We start from the raw sequence: 21,666 nt of genomic DNA on the forward strand, positions 1-21,666 counted from the left end.
TGATTAGGTGTTTTTAAGTGAAGTTTAAGTGAGGCGTGTCCAATTGCCCAATTTGCATCACGCCTCCTCTCTGCCTCTGCCGATCCCTGCCCTGACCGAGGAGATCGAAGCTAACCCACATCCCCGCCGACACGTGAGCAGCAAGCCGCATGCATCTTGCCACCCAGCGTTGCGTGCGGAGAGACACACCCTAAGAGCACTCCTTCCTCATCTCCGTGTAGGCGCCTCTAATCAGCCAGCAGAGGTCGTAACTGCACCATTCTGACAGAGAGAGACCCACTTCCGACCTTAGTCCCGCCCATCTGAACAAGAGGCCAATCGTTGTTCATATAGCCGCTCGGCCTCGGCCGGTAAGGCAGAGCTGGATTCGATACGGCGTACTCGAGATCCAGCTCCGGTTGCAGCGTGTGTTTTTACCGCTGCGCCACCTGAGCGGCAGAAGATGTGTTTGATGGAAGTTCTTGATCCACAGAGGCGGCAAGTGGGGGCCTGGTCTAATCCATAGAGGTAATCCCCTACCTAATTCACAGCCGTGAAAATTGCACCACGGACCGTGAAATGAGCTGTTTCCCGTGTAATATGTAATTTGCTGTGAAATTCAAACTTTAAGCTTTGTGTTTAGTGATTTAACGTTTTTAATTTGCGTAGAATTCAAGTGCCTCACGTTTACTTGTTAATCTGCACTATAAGGCGGTCCTAGCAATCCTACAGCAATTCAGTTAGCAATCACTTAGTTAAAAAGTCCAAGATGTCAAAGAGTAAAGCAGCTACTCGGGTAACTGAGTTTGGAAAACTCCCAACCAATTCTGTGGACGCAGAGGAGAGTGTGTCAAAACACAGACAAAAATGTTCATATTAAGCCGCTCAGGTGGCGCAGCGGTAAAAACACACGCCGAACACCAGAGCTGGGATCTCGAAAACATCGCATCGAGTCTCAGCTCTGCCTGCCGGCTGGGCTGAGCAGCCACATGAACAACGATTGGCCTGTTGCTCAGACAGGGGTGGGATATTAAAGCCGGATAGGGACTCTCTCATAACTAATGCAATTACGACCTCTGCTGGCTGATTGATGGCGCCTGCACAGAGACGGGAAAAGAGTGCTGTCAGGGTGGGTGTCTCCGTACACAGTGCTGATCCACACTGCACTCGTCAAAGTGTGGGTGACAAAATGCATACGGCTGCTGCCCACATGTTGAAGGGGGCGTGGGTTAGCTTTGTTCTCCTCAACATTGGTGGAGAGGAAGCATGACGCAATCGGGCATTTGGTCGCGCTAAAAGGAAGAAAAGGGGGCGAAAATGCATAAAGAAATTTTATTTTTTTTAAATGTTCATATTTGAGACCAGCGCTGAATGTTTTAGGTTTACATTCAATCGTTAAGGTAGGCTGTGCTGTGTATTGTAGCTTCTACTTATTCTATCAATCGATTTATGAGTGTAATTTAATGACTGCCGTGAAATGTGGCACTTTTCTTTCAAATTAAGGACATTTTCTCGTGAACTTAGCAGGGCACTACCAATGTGGCATTAAAAAGATGTTTCCTCATAGACTTATATTCCAAATCAGCTTTGTGTTCTGTGTCTCTGCTTTATTACAGTAATTGTTTGTGTAGTCAAAGCCAGCATTTCTACCAAGAAGAATCACATGACCTTGGTGAAGAGGGTCATTGACTAAGGCTTATTTAAGCAGGAAATATGTGTCTGTAAATCAGGATATTATTTATGCTTCAGTACTCCACTGAGCAAACGCCACCGGCATAAAGAAACTGTAATGTTAACCATTTATCCTTTATAGTTCTTTACCAGGGTTATAAATCATACACTCTTATAAGCAGCCAAGAACAAAAGGTTTCTTATGTCATAACTGCCCATTTACAGGTTCAGGATCACCTTTGATTTCACTTAGTTCATGATTTACTCAACAAACTAACATAAAAACACTGAAACAAGACAGATTTTTTACATATTTAATTTAAATGACAGATGTCAAAGATTAAGTGGTTAATAAGGGCAGTTGTAGTCTAACTGTTAAGGTGCTGAACTAATGGAAAAGTCGCTGGTTCAAGCCCCACCACTGCCAGGTAGCCACCGTTAGACCCTTGAGCAAGGCTCTTAACCTTCAATTGCTTAGACAATATACTGTCACAGTACTTTGGTTAAAAGCGTCTGCTAACTGCCAAAAATTGTTCAATTAATAATAAATTTAATTCATTTCATTCCAATTAAGAGCTTAGCTACAGTCTGTACAGAGTAAGTACACTGAGTTGACACACACACACCCTTATTCCTGCAGTGACCGTGATGTGTTTAAAAACTCCAGCAGCATTGCTGTGTCTTATCCACTCATACCAGCACAACACACACTAACACACCACCACCATGTCAGTGTCACTGCAGCGCCGAGAATGACCCACCACCCAAATAATACCTGCTCTGTGGTGGTCCTGTGGGGGTCCTGACCATTAAAGAACAACATGAAAGGGGGCTAACAAAGCATGCAGAGAAACAGATGGACTACAGTCAGTAATTGTAGAACTACAAAGTGCTTCTATATGGTAAGAGGAGCTGATAAAATAGACAGTGAGTATAGAAACAAGATGGTTTTTTTTGTTTGTTTGTCTTTTTTTATTTAATTTTTCCCCTTTTTCTCCCCCTTTAGTGCATCCAATTGTTCAATTTGCATCGTGCTTCCTCTCTGTCTATGCCGAACCCTGCCCTGACCGAGGAGATCGAAGCTAACCCATATCCCCTCCGAAACATGGGCAGCAGCCGGATGCATTTTTGCCACCCACACATTGATGAGTGTGGCGCCACCTAGCGTTGCATGCGGAGAGACACACCCCTAAGGGCACTCTTCCTCATCTCTGTGCAGGCGCCTCTAATCAGCCGGCAGAGGTCGTAATCGCATTCTGACAGAGAGAGACCCACATCCGGTTCTTTGTCCCGCCCCCCAACTGAGCAACCGGCCAATCGTTGCTCATACAGCCACTCAGCCTCGAACCGGTGAGGCAGAGCTGGATTCGATACGATGTATCTGGAATCCAGTTCTGGTTGCAGCGCGTCTTTTTACCGCTGCCCCACCTGAGTGGCTACAAGGAGATGGTTTTAATGTTATGGCTGATCAGTGTATATTGCCTTGACTAGACTATATGGCTACACAGCCAACACAAAACAGTGCAAAATTTAAAACCCTGGGATGCAGAGAACATGCACGGAATTTAATACCTAAAGTATATTAAAAGGTGCTTGGGTGATGCAGCAGTCTAACACAGTAGCACACCACTGCAGAGTGTTTAAACTCACAGGTTTAAATCTCAGCAGAGTTACCGACCTGACTGGGCTTCCACACAAACACAACTGATCATGTTTGATGGAGGGAAGGTCAGACAGCTCAAACGTGAGAAGTGACGAAAGGTTTAATGATACCATGTCCAGAAATGCACGTCAACAAGTAGCGAGCGATCAAAGCTTGTGTGCTGATGAGCAGCGTAAAATCAAGGAGAAAAAATAAATGAATCTGAGTGGATTTGGCTTGGATTGTTCTATAGTGAGTTTGAGGTAGGGCTGGGTGATTTTTATTTTAAAATTATACCCGATTGTCGATTACAATTTCGATTTTTTTTGTTCTTGTGTAATGCAATTAAAATAAGACTCAAATTTATTTTTTTTGCATTGTAATTAAAAGCTGCAGAAGTGCAAAAATAGTAACAGCACCACCTATAATTATCCTTTTAAGGGACTCAAACTTTATAACAATAACGATATCACAGTAATTAAAACAAAATAGATCTAAATTATCTATACCCTTATCTATCTATATCTAAGAATAGCTCACAAACAACTTTTATTTTAAATAATGTTCAGCAGAATCTCCTTACATTAGGAAAAAAACTACAAAAAGTTCTTTACAGGTTTCTCAAAAGGAACACGAGCCTGTACTGTGCTGTTTCCACCACTGAGTGAGTCTGTATCAGTATCTACACTGGGGGGGCATCAAGCGATCACTCAGCTCAGCTTTGATTTTGTCCTCTTGTGATTTGGGGGGTGGATACAACATTTTAAACATTTAAGGATGTGTAATGTGTCATTTTAGTCCCATAAAACTTTCAAACTGTATTAACCACTATTATGTGTCGTAGAATGATTCGATTCTATTGAACGGCCCTTTAAGCCAAAATAAAGGAACCGATTCGCGCATTTGGTAGTCGTTACATACATACGGCTCTTTAAAAGGAACCGAGACAAAAGATCCGACTCCCTATCGCAGAATTCACTGCAGCAGTTTCCCAGACGCGATTTTTTTACTCAGTAACGGATGTGATTTAAAATGTAGCGAATTACAATTCTTAGTACAAAACTTACTTAAGTTAAAGTAAAATTACAGGCTGTAAAATCTACTTTAAAAAGTACAAGTACACAAAAAAAACGACTCAATTACAGTAACGCGAGTAAATGTAATTCGTTACTTTCCCCCCAATCCTGATCGTGCTCATCGGCTCCGTATTTTGATTCAGTTCAGCGGTGTTTGATTCAGTGAATCTGAATGAAACTCTTCTGTTTGTGTCTCGTTTTGCCGATCGTGTTTGCGCTCCTTATTACTGAATCTAACCGTTACCGTGTATAATCCTTGTTGTCTTCCGTTTACTGTTTTGGTTTTCGCTGGTTTTGGACTCTACCTGATTTTGTACACTGTTTTCGCCCTTATTATATTAAACTTTCCCTGATTTATATTCCGCGAGCGTCTGGTCAGTTTCTGCTTCGTGACATGTTGGTATTTTAATTAAAATATAAAGTATGTAAACAATCGCGATTGTCACATTCTAACATCGGGTGAAAATGTTCATGCGAATTAACCGAATTAATCGTGAAAATCGCCCAGCCCTAGTTTGAGGTTAATAAATATTTTTTGCAATGCAACGTTGGTGTTATGTTTTGTAAAGAACGATAAGGTCAGAAATACCGTAAAACTTGTGTGTGCACCGATGTATTCTCGTATAAACTATATTATAACCCTGTCCCACCTTTTTACAACTCCTCCCCTGTGTTTTCCCTCACCCCGTATATTGCGTTCTCATTGGCTGTTCGACATAGCACTCATTGCCAGTCGGGCAACTCGGATCCAGATATCTGGCAAGCTAGATATCTCTCATCGGTCGCCAAATGCTCGGCTCGAGTTGTTGAGTAGTTCACACTAGGGATATCCCGATCACGTTTTTTTGTTCCCGATTTCGATCTTTAATTTTGATCCCGATCCGATATCGAGTCTCAAACCGATACTTGTATTTTCTAGATATTGTCTAGATAAGAACTAGATAATACTGTTCACACAGTGCACACTCCAAGTACATTACAGTTATTCAAATTAATCCAGTGTATATGTTTAACAACTGAAAAGCTCTGCAGTGCTGTAGGAAAAAAATGACTGTATCCAAGCTATTGCTTAATGTTCTTTTATTTTTACAAAATAAAAGTAAACAAACCTAGTGCAGCATTGTAGTAGTAAAACTAGAACACTGAAAATGAGGTGAAGGTTCTTTTTGAGGAAAATCAGCATCTCTGCTGTGTTAGCGGACAGCCGGTTCCTCTTCTTATCATATACCAATAAACTCGCTGTATTCGACCGAGTGTTTATTTTTTAGGTACCGTATCAAATTGGTAGTAATTGTAGATCGTTTGGTTAAATGATATCTGGTTTGTTTCTTATGAGCCACCGTACTTGTATGCGTGTCGTAACTGTAACAAACTTTTCTGTGGTTTTATTGTGACAATGGTTTGATGGACGTTTCTACGCGATGTGAGTGTGTTTTGACCCTTTTGGGCTTCCATAGTGCATGGAACAGCGCGCTTGGCTAACACGATGACTCTAGCTGTCCGCTATTCAGTACAGTAACAGAAGAAGTTAATAAAGTGTTATGCTCCCGACAATTTGTGAATATACCATGTATTTATTTCTTTATTAAGAAAGTGCATCACTACGACGCTCTGTTACATAACTAAGCCAATCAGAGTGCTTGATACTGAGATGTCGTTCAGTCTTGTAACACGTAAACTCGTAAAAGCTGTATGTTATGGTCCTGAAGTTTTCATACTCAGATTAAAAGTTCTTGTTTTGTAAACCGGAGTGATCCTTGACTCACACACCATATAAATAGTAAAATTCTACAGTAATGAACGCAGCTCTGCTACTACCGCCTCGTGAAACGATCGCATTGCAGACATTCCACTTCGCTGTTGGACTTGTTTCACTTTCCAATTTAAAGTATTTCCACACAGCGGACATGCTGACGTAAAACGAAGGATCGGAATTAGGATCGGCCTTTAGTGAAGCCGATACCGATCAGTTAAAAAATGCCTTGATCGGCCCCGATTCCGATCTTTGAGATTGGATCGGGACATCCCTAGTTCACACATAGCGTTTCGATCGCCGAGCGAACACCGAGTTGCTCCCGAGCTGGCAAATCTAGTCACCGAGCGAAAATCAGGGCAAAAATCATGTAGTGTGAACTAGGCATAAGCGGCAGCGGATTCACTTTTAAGAATTAATAATGACTAGATTGAGATATAAGGGATTTCTTAAGCTCTGTACTGATTAACAATCTGATGTACCTCAAAAGTTTAAGTGATTTGGGCTTCTTCTAAGCTAACCATGTAGAAGTGAGAACCTCTATTATTCACTACAACAGAATTACAGAATTACTGTGTCAACAAACTGCACTCCGTTATAATAAATAAACCACAAATGGTTGAATTGTTCTTATTCCAATTATCCTGATTTTCTAACAGTCGAATGCAGTCTGTGATGTGTCGGGCACAGTCTGTGGGCTGCGTGTTGAAAAGACTTGGAATAGAAAGTGGAGTCACATCAAATTTCTGTCTCTCTTGAAACATCACCTTTTCTTCAAAAGCCAGGCAGAAACCTGATGTGAAGCAATACAGCGGGGCCCATTACTGTCTAACAATCATCACATCCTGTACCGGCTACAAAGGCGCCCATTTGCCTTTCACCCAGTAGCCGTGTTCAATGCGGGTATTATCCTAACTGTTATAACAGTCCACAAAACGGCACAAGAGCCCAGTTCTGATCAGACCCCGTCAATCGATAATAAGTGAAGCAATCCGAGTAAAAGTGCTGCTTGCTCTTAAATGCTGATCATTGAAGGTTTAGGGATAGTGAGAATTACAGGGCCAAAATTTGCAGACTCTCTTCTCTGGTCCTCTACTCTCTTATAAAGTAGCTAGCTTTCAACCTTAGTTTTACATACACCGATCAGCCATAACATTAAAACCGCCTCCTTTTTTCTACAATCACTGTCCATTTTATCAGCTCCACTTACCATATAGAAGCACTTTGTAGTTCTACAATTACTAACTGTAGTCCATCTGTTTTTCTGCATACCTTTTTAGCCTGCTTTCACCCTGTTCTTTAATGTTCAGGACCCCCACAGGACCACTACAGAGCAGGTATTATTTGGGTGATGGATGATTCTCAGCACTGCAGTGACACTGACATGGTGGTCTCCAGCTCTGCTGGAGTTTTTAAATACCGTGTCCACTCACTGTCCACTCTATTAGACACTCCTACCTAGTTGGTCCACCTTGTAGATGTAAAGTCAGAGACGATCGCTCATGTATTGCTGCTGTTTGAGTTGATCATCTTCTAGACCTTTTATCAGTGGTCACAGGACGCTGCCCACGGGGCACTGTTGACTGGGTATTTTTGGTTGGTGGACTATTATCAGTCCAGGAGTGACACTCCATCCACATTGCTGTCTGATCCACTCATACCAGCACAACACACACTAACACACCACCACCATGTCAGTGTCACTGCAGTGCTGAGAATGATCCACCACCTAAATAATACCTGCTCTGTGGTGGTCCTGTGGGGGTCCCGACCATTGAAGAACAGGGTGATAGTAGGTTTAAAAAGTATGTAGAGAAACAAATGGACTGCAGTCAGTAATTGTAGAACTACAAAGTGCTTCTATATGGTAAGTGGAGCTGATAAAATGGACAGTGAGTGTAGAAACAAGGAGGTGGTTTTAATGTTATGGCTGATCAGTTGTATATCCTGGTGAAACTGGCCAGGTTTAAAGTTTAACCATAATAGGGAGGTCCACGGATTAAACAATGTAGTAATTGTATTGTAGTCTTTAATAGAAGAAGGACATCGAATGCAAGGCCAGAAACTAGACATAAATAAATAGGATTTGAACAGTTAATGCCAAAAAGAATAGCTAAACAAAAGCAGAGATGGTTTAAAATGTTATACTAGGCACCCAGGTGGCGCAGCGGGATATTCTGCTAGCACACCAGCGCAGAGATTCTGAACTCCTCGGTTCGAAACTCGACGTTGCCACCGGTCGGCTGGGCGCTATCTAGCAGGCATAATTGGCAGTACCTGCAGGGATGGATGACCGGAATATGTGGGTGGGGTCTTCAACTGCTGTGAAAAGACTCTGATTGGCGAATAGAGGCGCCTGTGCAGAGTGCATGGGTGGAAAAGGGTTCCGTTAAGGGCTGTGCGCGGGTCGTAGGAGGCGTGAGCAGTTCACAGACGCAGAGCCTTTCTATCTAGCCACTGAAATCTTACTGGCATTAGTAGTGAAGAATCCACCACTGGCTGGAATAAAGAATCAACCAAGGTCTTTAGATGTGTTGGATTGGACTGGTACAGTGGTATCTTGTAACTCGAAGTCCCCTAAACTTTAAATCTTTGAAACTCAACGCACTTCGTGGGGAAATTTGCACCCTCAAACTCGACGTTTGCATTAAACTCGATGTGTTCAAAATTATATTTAATTTTAAATTAACAATGAATAGCCGCTTTGTTTAAAGCTTGGCTCGAGCGGTGCGGTAAAACGTCATCAAAGTGCGAATATGTGACGAATCTGTATTTGTGTGGAATAATCGTCAGATTCACTCTGAAAGCTCCACATGTATCTGTGTTTAGCTGTATTTTCTCCTGTTTCACTTTTAAACTTGTGTTACAGCTCAGGGTTCTGAGAAATGTTGAGAATCAGCTTTTCCAAGTCTTAAAAAAAAGCTTAATGTGACTTAATGTATTAAAAGGATGGCATAGAAACACTAAACCTCTCTTAATTATCACTGCTCATAAGTTCTCTCCACTTAAGAAATTCCTCACTAGTTGTTTTAGTACAATAAGTCACGTTAAGCTTTGAGCACCGCCACACTCCATAAAAAACAATGGCACAGTCAGGTTTTGTCACTTCTCATGTAAATTACTGAGCTCGCTAAGGAATGCGGTATTCCAAGATCAGGCATCTCCACGATCAAGAAGCATAAGGAAACAATACAGAAGTAAAGGTAAAGTGCAGGTTTTATTGTATACTGTTCTTATTTGTATTTCAGTGTTTGTATATTATATTTGTGTTATTTTCAGTGTATAAGTGTCAAAAACAACCCCATTATTTTACATGAGCCTAAAATATATGCAGTTAGCCAAGACCATGGAACGCATTAACAGGTTTCCTATACATCTTTATGGGAAAAAAATACATTGAACTAAACACCTTTAAAACGCGACGCCTCTCCCAGAACCAACAAGGTACCACTGTTAGGGATGTCCCGTTCACGTTTTTTTGTTCCCGATACCGATCTTTCATTTTGATCCCGTTCCAATACCGAGTCTTAAACCGATACTTGTATTTTCTAGATATTATCTAGATAAGAACTAGATAATACTGTTCACACAGTGCACACTTCAAGTACATTACAGTTATTTAAATTAATCCAGTGTATATGTTGACATGAACAATAGCTCAGTACAACTGAATAGCTCTGCAGTGCTGTAGGAAACAAATTGCCTGCCGTGTTGTATCTGTAACAAACTTCTCTGTGGTTGTATTGTGACAATGGTTTGATGGATGTTTCTACGCGAAGTGAGTGTGTTTTGACTAGAGATGGACCGATCGGGGTTTTTGGCACCGATTCCGATCTCCGATCTCCTTTCAGGGACATCGGCCGATAGCCGATTCCGATCGGGGGGGGGATTAGCAGTAAATAAACTTAAAAAGAGCCTCACAGTAAATATAAACCGGAGCAGCGCGCGCGTGTGTGTGTGTGTGTGTGTTTGTGCCTTTAGAAGATACGCTTTGTTCACAGTATCGCTATAAGTGATTCATTGATTCATGAGTTGATTCGTTTTTATGTGAAGCGTAAGTTTCTCTTCTCAGTTATCTCTCCGTGTTTACTGTTATTAATTAAATGTCGTGGTTTTAAATAAACACCAGCTACTACAGAACATTTTGTGTGACTCTCTTACATTAAAAAGCTTAATTAAAAAGCTTAATTAAACTGATATTACCACAGATCTGTAACCGAGTCAGACTCGTTCCGTCTAAGGAGCTAAAAGTTTTCTAAAAGTTCAGCAGATGATCCTGAACTAACGAATTTGGTAATGAATAAACTTTTGCCTCGGATTGGCTCTGTAACGTTTTCTGTTCTCATCTACATCACAAGTAAGAACCGCTCACGATTTACCAAAGTGAACCAGGAGTTTATATAACGTGCTGATAGAATCGACTCAGATGTGACCGGGTTGAATTATCTTTTTAAAGTAAATATTACAATCAGCAAAATTACATCGTAAGAGCTTTCACGATGGTTTCTGTACGATTGTTGATGAATGGTGATGTGATGGTTGGTGCTTTGTAGCTCAAAGTCTGGATCAATACACTGAGCTGTTAACTTAACATGGTCTTTATATATCACACGATCGGATCGGCTACTTTTAGGAAATATCGCCGATCGCATATTTTGATTAAAAATCGGCCGATACCGATTCGTAGCCGATCGATCGTCCCATCTCTAGTTTTGACCCTTTGGGACTTCCATAGTGCATGGAATAGCGTGCTTGGCTAACGCGATGACTCTAGCTGTCCGCTATTCGGTACAGTAACAGAAGAAGTTAATAAAGTGTTATGCTCCCGACAATTTGGGAATATACCGTGTATTTACTTCTTTATTAAGCAAGTGTATCACTGCGACGCTCGGTTACATAACTAAGCCAATCAGAGTGCTTGATACTGAGATGTCGTTCAGTCTTGTTACACATAAACTCGTAATAGCTGTATGTTATTGTCCTAAAGTTTGCATACTCGGATTAAAAGTTATTGTTTTGTAAACATTCCACTTCGCTGTTGGACTTGTTTCACTTTCCATTTTAAAGTATTTCCACACAACCGACATGCTGACGTCAAACAAAGGATCGTCTTAGGATCGGCCTTAGTAAAGCCGATACCGATCAGTTAAAAAATGCCTTGATCGGCCCCGATTCCGATCTTTGAGATCGGATCGGGACATCCCTAACCACTGTATCTATGACTCTTCTTGGTCAGTGTGGGTTGATGCAAGTGGCAAAGGAATTGTACATGATTAATGGAACACTTGCACTTTTTTGTTATGCCTCTTCTGCTTAAACAATGGAAGCTGTGATTATGTGTGCCCCCTATTTCTCTGCCAGGACAGATCCACTGGTGAACTGGTGAAAATGTTTTAAACACTGCCTACTTCCTTCTGATTAATAAGCTTTGCCTCAGGTATCACACTCCAGCCCTGGTATAAATCTCAGCCCCCATTAAAAGATACACTCAGCTTTGAACTCACACAGCTTAGCTTCATCAATAACAAGCATGAAGTTCTGCTATTCTGACTGTCTGGCTGATGGACCTGTGCAAGAGCGGCACACAGGCAGAAAGTCTTTTAAAAACGCCCAGGATGTTAAATGGCCGGGAGGCTTTTCCTGCCTGGTGCTAAGGAGTACAGCCGTGTTTCTGCTAATCTACAACCTGAACATGCCAGCACTGTTACAGTGGAGCACCTTTGTTTGCTCTCGCTGCCAGAATACAGGATGTGAAACAGGAAAGTGGACAAAGAATAAAAAGTCACATGGCACATGGTACAGTAACCTCTGATAGATAGAGGGTTTACGATATTATAATTACTTAAAAATCGCAGAAGTGCAAAAGAAGGATGTTACACTTTAAAACTGAAGCAAAGTGTTCTGTAACATTGCCTAATGACAAAAACATCAGCACAAATGACACTAGACTGTGTGTGCCATACCAATCCCACTAGGGATTTTAATGATATACTGATTAACCAATAACAAATCATCTTTAAAGGTCATTTCAATTCATTTTCAACAGCTGGCGGTTAATTTGATCCGAGAACAAAGCTACTCTGCACATGGGTTCAGACTGCTGATTTGAGACACCCTCACACCCTCAGTGTAAATGTGCCATTCGACAGTTTACGTCCTCATTTAGAGAGAGCTTTGCCATTTGAATCCGAATCAGTACGGAATCTGACTGCACATGTGGATCTGTGAGTATTTTTGGTTGCTGTTTTTACGAAAAGTGATGTGGATTTTCTGCATCGTAGGTAAAACTCTGCTTTTCATCTTATAATAAAAACATAAATTTTGTCCGGAAAAGCTTTAATATACCAGTTGCATCTCAATTTGTGGTTAGCATGTTTACTTAGTGCTTGTAATGAACTATTCACTACAGACTCTCATTAAATCTACAATATGAATGCAGAACTGGTTCTCAGTGTTTGTGTTTATTGTCCTGACTAATGACGGTGGGTTATAGGTTAAGAGAAATTGGCAAATCGTGATATATATGATATATGATATATATTGTGATATACTATTTATTACAGTACTAAGTTTAGCACATGCAGTTAGTACAGTACTAAGTTTAGCACATGCTGTCAGTATAGTACTAAGTTTAGCACATGCTGTTAGTACAGTACTAAGTTTAGCCCATACTGTTCTGATGTACTCATTAATGCAGTACTGAGTTTAGCGCATACTGTTCTGATGTACTGTTGAGTTTAGCACATTCTGTGCTGAGTTTAGCCCATACTAGTCTGATATACTGTTTAGTATAGTATTAAGTTAAGTACATGCTGTTAGTACACAAATAAGTTTAGCACATACTGTACTGAGTTTAGCCCATACTAGTCTGATATACTGTTTAGTATAGTATTAAGTTAAGTACATGCTGTTAGTACACAAATAATTTTAGCACATACTGTGCTGAGTTTAGCCCATACTAGTCTGATATACTGTTTAGTATAGTATTAAGTTAAGTACATGCTGTTAGTACACAAATAATTTTAGCACATACTGTGCTGAGTTTAGCCCATACTAGTCTGATATACAGTTTAGTACAGTACTAAGTTTAGCAGATACTGTTCTGATATACTGTTTAGCACAGTACTACATTTAACACATACTGGTCTTACATTCTGTTTAGTACAGTACCAAGTTTAACACATACTAGTCTGATATACTGTTTAGGATAGTACTGAGTTTAGCAAATACTGTTAGTATAGTACTAAGTTTAACACATACTAGTCTGATATACTGTTTAGTATAGTACTGAGTTTAGCAAATACTGTTAGTATAGTACTAAGTTTAACAAATACTGGTCTGATGGACTATTTATTACAGTACTGAGTTTAGCACATACTGGTCTGATGGACTATTTATTACAGTACCGAGTTTAGCACATACTGGTCTGATGAACTATTTATTACAGTACTGAGTTTAGCACATACTGGTCTGATGGACTATTTATTACAGTACTGAGTTTAGCACATACTGGTCTGATGGACTACTTATTACAGTGCTAAGTTTAACACATACTGGTCTGATGGACTACTTATTACAGTACTGAGTTTAGCACATACTGGTCTGATGAACTATTTATTACAGTACTGAGTTTAGCACATACTGGTCTGATGGACTATTTATTACAGTACTGAGTTTAGCACATACTGGTCTGATGGACTACTTATTACAGTGCTAAGTTTAACACATACTGGTCTGATGGACTACTTATTACAGTACTGAGTTTAGCACATACTGGTCTGATGAACTATTTATTACAGTACTGAGTTTAGCACATACTGGTCTGATGGACTATTTATTACAGTACTGAGTTTAGCACATACTGGTCTGATGGACTACTTATTACAGTGCTAAGTTTAACACATACTGGTCTGATGGACTACTTATTACAGTGCTAAGTTTAACACATACTGGTCTGATGGACTATTTATTACAGTACTGAGTTTAGCACATACTGGTCTGATGGACTATTTATTACAGTGCTAAGTTTAACACATACTGGTCTGATGGACTACTTATTACAGTGCTAAGTTTAACACATACTGGTCTGATGGACTACTTATTACAGTACTGAGTTTAACACATACTGGTCTGATGGACTATTTATTACAGTGCTAAGTTTAACACATACTGGTCTGATGGACTACTTATTACAGTACTGAGTGTAGCACATACTGGTCTGATGGACTACTTATTACAGTACTGAGTTTAGCACATACTGGTCTGATGGACTATTTATTACAGTGCTAAGTTTAACACATACTGGTCTGATGGACTATTTATTACAGTACTGAGTTTAGCACATACTGGTCTGATGGACTATTTATTGTCCATGTGTTTTACTGATCAGTACAGTACTGAGCATCACATACTGTTGTTATATTGTTTAGTACAGTACTGAGTTTAGCACATACTGTTGTTACATTGTTTAGTACAGTACTGAGTTTAGCACATACTGTTGTTACATTGTTTAGTACAGTACTGAGTTTAGCACATACTGTTGTTATATTGCTTAGTACAGTACTGAATTTATTATATACTGATCAGTACAGTACTGAGTTTAGCACATACTGTTGTTATATTGTTTAGTACAGTACTGAATTTATTATATACTGATCAGTACAGTACTGAGTTTAGCACATACTGTTGTTATATTGTTTAGTACAGTACTGAATTTATTATATACTGATCAGTACATTACTGAGTTTAGCACATACTGTTGTTATATTGTTTAGTACAGTACTGAGTTTAGCACATACTGTTATATTGTTTAGTACAGTACTGAGTTTAGCACATACTGTTATATTGTTTAGTACAGTACTGAATTTATTATATACTGATCAGTACAGTACTGAGTTTAGCACATACTGTTATATTGTTTAGTACAGTACTGAATTTATTATATACTGATCAGTACAGTACTGAGTTTAGCACATACTGTTGTTATATTGTTTAGTACAGTACTGAGTTTAGCACATACTGTTATATTGTTTAGTACAGTACTGAATTTATTATATACTGATCAGTACAGTACTGAGTTTAGCACATACTGTTGTTATATTGTTTAGTACAGTACTGAATTTATTATATACTGATCAGTACAGTACTGAGTTTAGCACATACTGTTGTTATATTGTTTAGTACAGTACTGAATTTAATATATACTGATCAGTACATTACTGAGTTTAGCACATACTGTTGTTACATTGTTTAGTACAGTACTGAGTTTAGCACATACTGTTATATTGTTCAGTACAGTACTGAATTTATTATATACTGATCAGTACATTACTGAGTTTAGCACATACTGTTGTTATATTGTTTAGTACAGTACTGAATTTATTATATACTGATCAGTACAGTACTGAGTTTAGCACATACTGTTGTTACATTGTTTAGTACAGTACTGAATTTATTATATACTGATCAGTACATTACTGAGTTTAGCACATACTGTTGTTACATTGTTTAGTACACTACACATACTGTTCTGTATATGCTTAATCTATATAAATCGTGACTGCAGTCACATGACCCCCTGGGGTTTGGTGGTGAATATTTAGGTTGTCATTGTTAGATGTGTGAAGATTAGCAGATCAACAGGCAGTCCTGCATTACTAAGATACCTTGAGGTTAAAAACCACGTCCACTGCAAAACCCAACATGATCGGCGGTACAACAGACCAGCATGCAATCCATCATTTTTCATGAATGACCCAGACTCGAGGGCGATCGTGAAAATGAATCAATAAACATGTGATAATCAGTAATGTTCTCGAGATCGAGGGGCACATAGAAAGTGAATGAATCGAGCGCTCAGATAGATGGTGCAGCTCAAGTTCACTCCCCTTCAACTTTAATCTGCTGCCTGCATGCACCCCCTTTATTCTCACGATGTTCTAGTACACACCATCTAAAACATAAGCAAAACCTTGCAAATCTATAAAGATATAATAAGATTTAATATGACTCACCAGTAATAAGAATATAAGCATTTTTATTTCACTCTTGCGCCTCCCGAATCGGTTCCAAGAAGCCATGATGCCGCTGCCACGTCTGGCTGCGCATGCGCACTTTACTCTTTCAATTCCTCAGGAGAACGCAAAGGATGAGTGGAACTGTAGTTCTTACAGTCTGTGATTTTGAACTCATACCTGGCTTCTGCTTGTGTGTTGTTTTGTGTTTTTGTATTTAAAGTATGACAGTATTTACTTAATTACATGCTTTGTAAGTATGTTAAATCTGCATAGTATATAGTATAGTATATAGTTTATACAACCCCAAATCAGAAAAAGTTGGGACAGTATAGAAAATGCGAATAAAGTAAAAATGCAGTGTTCCTTACATTTACTTTGACTTTTATTTCATTGTAGGCAGTTGAACCCAAGATATTTTATGTTTTATCTGCTCAACTTCATTACATTTATTAATATACCATCCATTCCTGCATTTCAGGCCTGCAACACATTCCAAAAAAAGTTGGGACGGGAGCGATTTAGAGCTAGTAATGAGGTGAAAAAACCAAATAATTATGTGATTCCAAACAGGTGATCATAATCATGGTTTGGTACAAAAGCAGCGTCCAGGAAAGACTGAGTCTTTGATGAGCAAAGATGATCAGAGGATCTCCAGTTTGTCAACAAATGTGTGAGAAAATGATTGAAATGTTTAAAAACAATGTACCTCAAAGAAAGATTGGAAGGGATTTGCATATTTCTTCCTCTACAGTGAATGATATCATTAAACGATTCAAGGAAGGAGGAATTTCAGTGCGTAAAGGCCAAGGGCGCAAGCTTAAGCTGAATGTCCGTGATCTTCGGTCACTCAGACGGCACTGCATCAAGAACTGCCACTCAACAATAGCTGATATAACTACATGGGTGAGGGATTACTTTGGCAAACCTTTGTCAAGCTCTACAATACAGAGTTACATGCACAAATGCCACTTAAAACTTTACTGTGCAAAAAAGAAGCCTTATGTTAACCATGTCCAGAAGCGGCGTTGACTTCTCTGGGCTCGGAGGCATCTAGGATGGACCATCACACAGTGGAAACGTGTATTGTGGTGAGATGAATCAGCATTCCAGGTCTTTTTTGGAAAAAATGGATGCTGTGTGCTCCAGACCCAAGACGAAAAGAATCATCCAGACTGTTTGGACTGACACAAGTCCAAAAGTTAGGGTCTGTCATGGTATGGGGCTGTGTCAGTACCCTTGGCAAATGTCATTTACACTTCTGTGATGGCAGCATTAATGCAGAAAAGTACATTGAGATCTTAGAGCAACATATACTGTCTTCAAGACGTCATCTTTTCCATCTTTTTCATGCATTTTTCAACAAGACAATGCAAAACCACATGCTGCACACATTACAAAGGCATGACTGTGGAAGAAGAGGGTACGGGTACTGGACTGGCCTGCCTGCAGTCCTGACCTGTTCCCAATAGAGAATGTGTGGAGAAATTTGAAATGAAAAATGCGACGACCCCGTACTGTTGCACATCTTAAGACGTGTTTGCAGGAAGAATGAGACAAAATATAACCTGAAACACTAAATCACTTGGTATCCTCGGGGACAAAACATCTTTTAAGAGTGGTGAAAAGGAATGGTAGCATTACGCAGTGGTATATGCTTTACAGTCCCAACAGTTTTGGAATGTGTTGCAGGTCTGAAATGCAGGAATGGATGTTTATTAATAAAGGAAATGAAGTTGAGCAGATAAAACATGAAATATCTCAGGTTCATCCTGTCTGCAATCAAATAAAAATCAAAGTAAATGTAAAAAACTGTGTTTTTTTTAATTTTCCATGCTGTCCCAACTTTTTCTGATTTGGGGTTGTATTATATTGTGTAGTGCAGTACTATAGAATTTAAAACATAGTGTCTGTGATTTTATACTGTTAGTTTAGCTGTAAAGAGTTAACCACAGATTTATTACTGTTTAATACAGTAGTATACAATTTACAGTAACATTAATTTTATATTATTTATTAAAAAGGTTATAAACACTTAGTGAGCAGTGGTAGCTATTAGACTAGTGATCAGAGGGTTGCTGGTTTAAGTTGCCAATGCTGGATCTCTAAAAAGGCCCTTATCTCTCAATTGCTTGCATTGTATGCTGTAAATAAATGTCAGTTGTGTTTGATTTACCACTGATATGTTTTACTTTATACACCGATGAGGCATAACATTATGACCACCTCCTTGTTTCTACACTCACTGTCCATTTTATCAGCTCCACTTACCATATAGAAGCACTTTGTAGTTTTACAATTACTGACTGTAGTCCATATAATCCATATTTCTCTGACTTTAGTCCAATTACTGACTGTAGTGCTGTAGTCCATATTTCTCTGCATGATTTTTTAGCCCCCTTTCACCCTGTTCTTCAATGGTCAGGACCCCGACAGGACCACCACAGAGCAGGTATTATGTAGGTGGTGGATCATTCTCAGCACTGAAGTGACAATTACATGGTGGTGGTGTGTTAGTGTGTGTTGTGCTGGTATAAGTGGATCAGACACAGCAGCGCTGCTGGAGTTTTTAAATACCGTGTCCACTCACTGTCCACTCTATTAGACACTCCTACCTAGTTGGTCCACCTAGTAGATGTAAAGTCAGAGCCGATCGCTCATCTATTGCTGCTGTTTGAGTTGGTCATCTTCTAGACCTTCATCAGTGGTCACAGGACGCTGCCCACGGGGCGCTGTTGGCTGGATATATTTTTGGTTCGTGGACTATTCTCAGTCCAGCAGTGATAGTGGGGTGTTTAAAAACTTTATCAGCATTGCTGTGTCTGATCCACTCATACCAGCACAACACACACTAACACACCACCACCACTGTCATTGTCACTGCAGTGCTGAGAATCATCCACCACCTAAATAATACCTGCTCTGTAGTGGTCCTGTGGGGGTCCTAACCATTGAAGAACAGCATGAAAGGGGGCTAACAAAGTATGTAGAGAAACAGATGGTAAGTGGAGCTGATAAAATGGACAGTGAGTGTAGAAACATGGAGATGGTTTTAATGTTATGCCTGATTAAAGTTTAGCACATATTGTCTGTGTTTTTTTACTGATGTTTTGCTCTTTATGGCAGTAGTTTACAGTTTACCACATAGTGTCTATTACTTTCCATTTATTTGAACTTTTTAGTTCAGTAGTATTAGGTTTAGCACATAGTGTCTACAATATGTTGTAGCATGTGCAGAATTATGACTGACACTGTCATTGTCACTTCTTAGAAAAAGATGGTGCATTAATGGCTGTATATTTCTCTCTAAATAGTATATGCTTTTGCAGCAATGGTACCTTTACTCATATGCAAGTCACACATGCTGTGGGCACTGTTGCACCACCATATTATCACAGATGTTGGCTTTTGCTGATAACAGTCTGGATGCTTCCTTTTGTCCTTGGAACAGAGAACTTAATGTCTGTTTTTTCCACACGGCACACGGTTCTGCTGTCTTTTAGTTCACTGTTTTTTATTAGTTATTAAAGTTTCAAGAGAAATAACACGTTAGAGTTTTTTGTTTTTATTGCATTGTATAAAATTTATTATTTATTATTATTATTATTATTATTATTACTATTACTTTACTATTATATTATTATTATATGTTTTTTAATATTTTTATACTGTTTTTTTAAAAATTTTTTACAGTGATTGATTGTGAAAACACAATAATAAAGTATGCCAAATTAAGGAAATAATAAACAAAATACAAAAGGATATAATAAGAGTAGTTGCTTAAGACTAACCATCTCTTGTAGTCCTCACGCTGCACCTCTTACCTCTCTCATAGGCTTCCCATAGGTAAAAGTAACAAGGCAACTTATAATCATAAACTACACTATCATCCTCATTTCCAGAGGACCTTTGTGCACAGCTGTGCAAAGCCTATCCCAGGAACACAGATGCAAGGCAGGAATACATCCAGCACAGAGTGCCAGTCCACTGCTGGTTGTATCACTCTTAACTCAATAATTCACACTCATTAGTGTGTTTTAGGAAGTGAAAGGAAACAAACGTAACTGGTCAAAAGCAGGTGAGTGAATGTGACTGAATGTAAGTTGTCATGATACGGATTGGCACCATGTTCAGAGTATTTTCCTATCTTTGTGCCCATGGTTTCTGGGTGGTGCCTGATCCAACATGACTCTGATCAGAATAAAATAGTAAGTCAAAATGAATAATAAATGAATAATTTAATAAAAATATATTTTAGATTCAATGATTGTCAGCACAAGTTGTTTTTAATGTGCCTCTAATAAATAGGAACATTTTAGAAAAGTTGGGACATTTTGTAAAATGCAGAAAAATGCAGAAAAATTTTTCATTGAACATTGAACCGTGTTTTAAAACACTGTAACGGCCGCTCAGGAGGCCCAGCGGTAAAACACACGCTGTTCACCAGAGCTGAGATCTCGAATAAATCGTATCGAATCTCGTCTCTGCCTTGCCGTCTGAGGATGAGCGGCCACATGAACAACGATTGGCCTGTTGTTCAGATAAGGTGCGGGATTAAGCCGGATGGGGACTCTCTCAGACTAGTGCGATTACGACCTCTGCTGGTCGAGGGCCCCCCGTAAACAGCGCTGTACCGCACTGCGCTCGTCAAGTGTAGGTGATAAGATGTTCGATTGCTGCGCACGTGTCGGAGGGGGCGTGGAGCAGCCTCGTCCTCCACAATCAGGAGCAGGGACCAGCATTAGTGAAAGGATGATTGACAGGCAGAAATTGGATGCGCTAAAGTGGGGAAAAAAGGGAAAAAATAACTTTAGTGTGTTGCAGGCTTTAAATGTTAAAGTTTTTCATATTTAGAAATTACAATTAAGTTGATTATTGATAACATTGAACATCTTTTCTTTCTACTAGACTAGAGAAATATTTATTACGCTAAATATTATTACATATTCTTTTGATTTTAGTGTCACACCGCAAGACAATTTATGACCCTGTTTGTATGAAAAGCTTATAAAATAGTGGAAAAAGGAAAGATATCTAGTGAACACTAGCAGTTATGGACAGTTTAGACTTTTAGTAGTTTATTCATTAGAATGTAATAAAATCCTTTTAAAAATGAGAAGTTTGTTTGAAAAGAAAATCTTAAATTGAATTTAAAGACAAAAACTCAATCACACCCCAAACAGTTAATCAATTACCATGGTAACTCATAGACGTCTTTTTTCATTGGAGCAGACCATCTGGCTCGCGTGGGGGCTATAATCTTACCGAACCTAGAGTAAAGTCATAAACCTACAAATTCTGCATCATATTGTCGTTCAGAATGTTTCTTATGTTGTTTTAACATGCCAGTGTATTTTGTATTGGGGCTTTGATCAGAAGTACCAGCTTTTACCGTTGCGCCGTAGTTTGTTGCCCCCCTTCGGATTTAAATTTGAACTGTTCTTATAGTAGCTCCAGCCTGTGAACCCACACAGTGCAGTAGAGCAGCTGCAGGTATGTGGAGGAGATTAGCGCACACAGTGCAGGGATACT

At 39.4% G+C, this 21,666-nt stretch overlaps 1 protein-coding gene across 1 annotated transcript in view; it reads right to left on the reverse strand.

Moving 5' to 3' along the window:
• Positions 1-16,190, reverse strand: part of pdia5 (protein disulfide isomerase family A, member 5) — a 167,332-nt gene extending 151,142 nt beyond the window's left edge. The window contains exon 1 of the mRNA XM_063006157.1: positions 16,135-16,190. Within this exon, the coding sequence (XP_062862227.1) occupies positions 16,135-16,155 (21 nt within the window). The 5' untranslated portion in view covers positions 16,156-16,190. The remainder of the gene's footprint in view (positions 1-16,134) is intronic.
• Positions 16,191-21,666: the final 5,476 nt, after the last annotated feature.

Source organism: Trichomycterus rosablanca, chromosome 12, assembly GCF_030014385.1.
Source record: "Trichomycterus rosablanca isolate fTriRos1 chromosome 12, fTriRos1.hap1, whole genome shotgun sequence".
In the NCBI taxonomy this organism is placed as follows: Eukaryota; Metazoa; Chordata; class Actinopteri; order Siluriformes; family Trichomycteridae; genus Trichomycterus; species Trichomycterus rosablanca.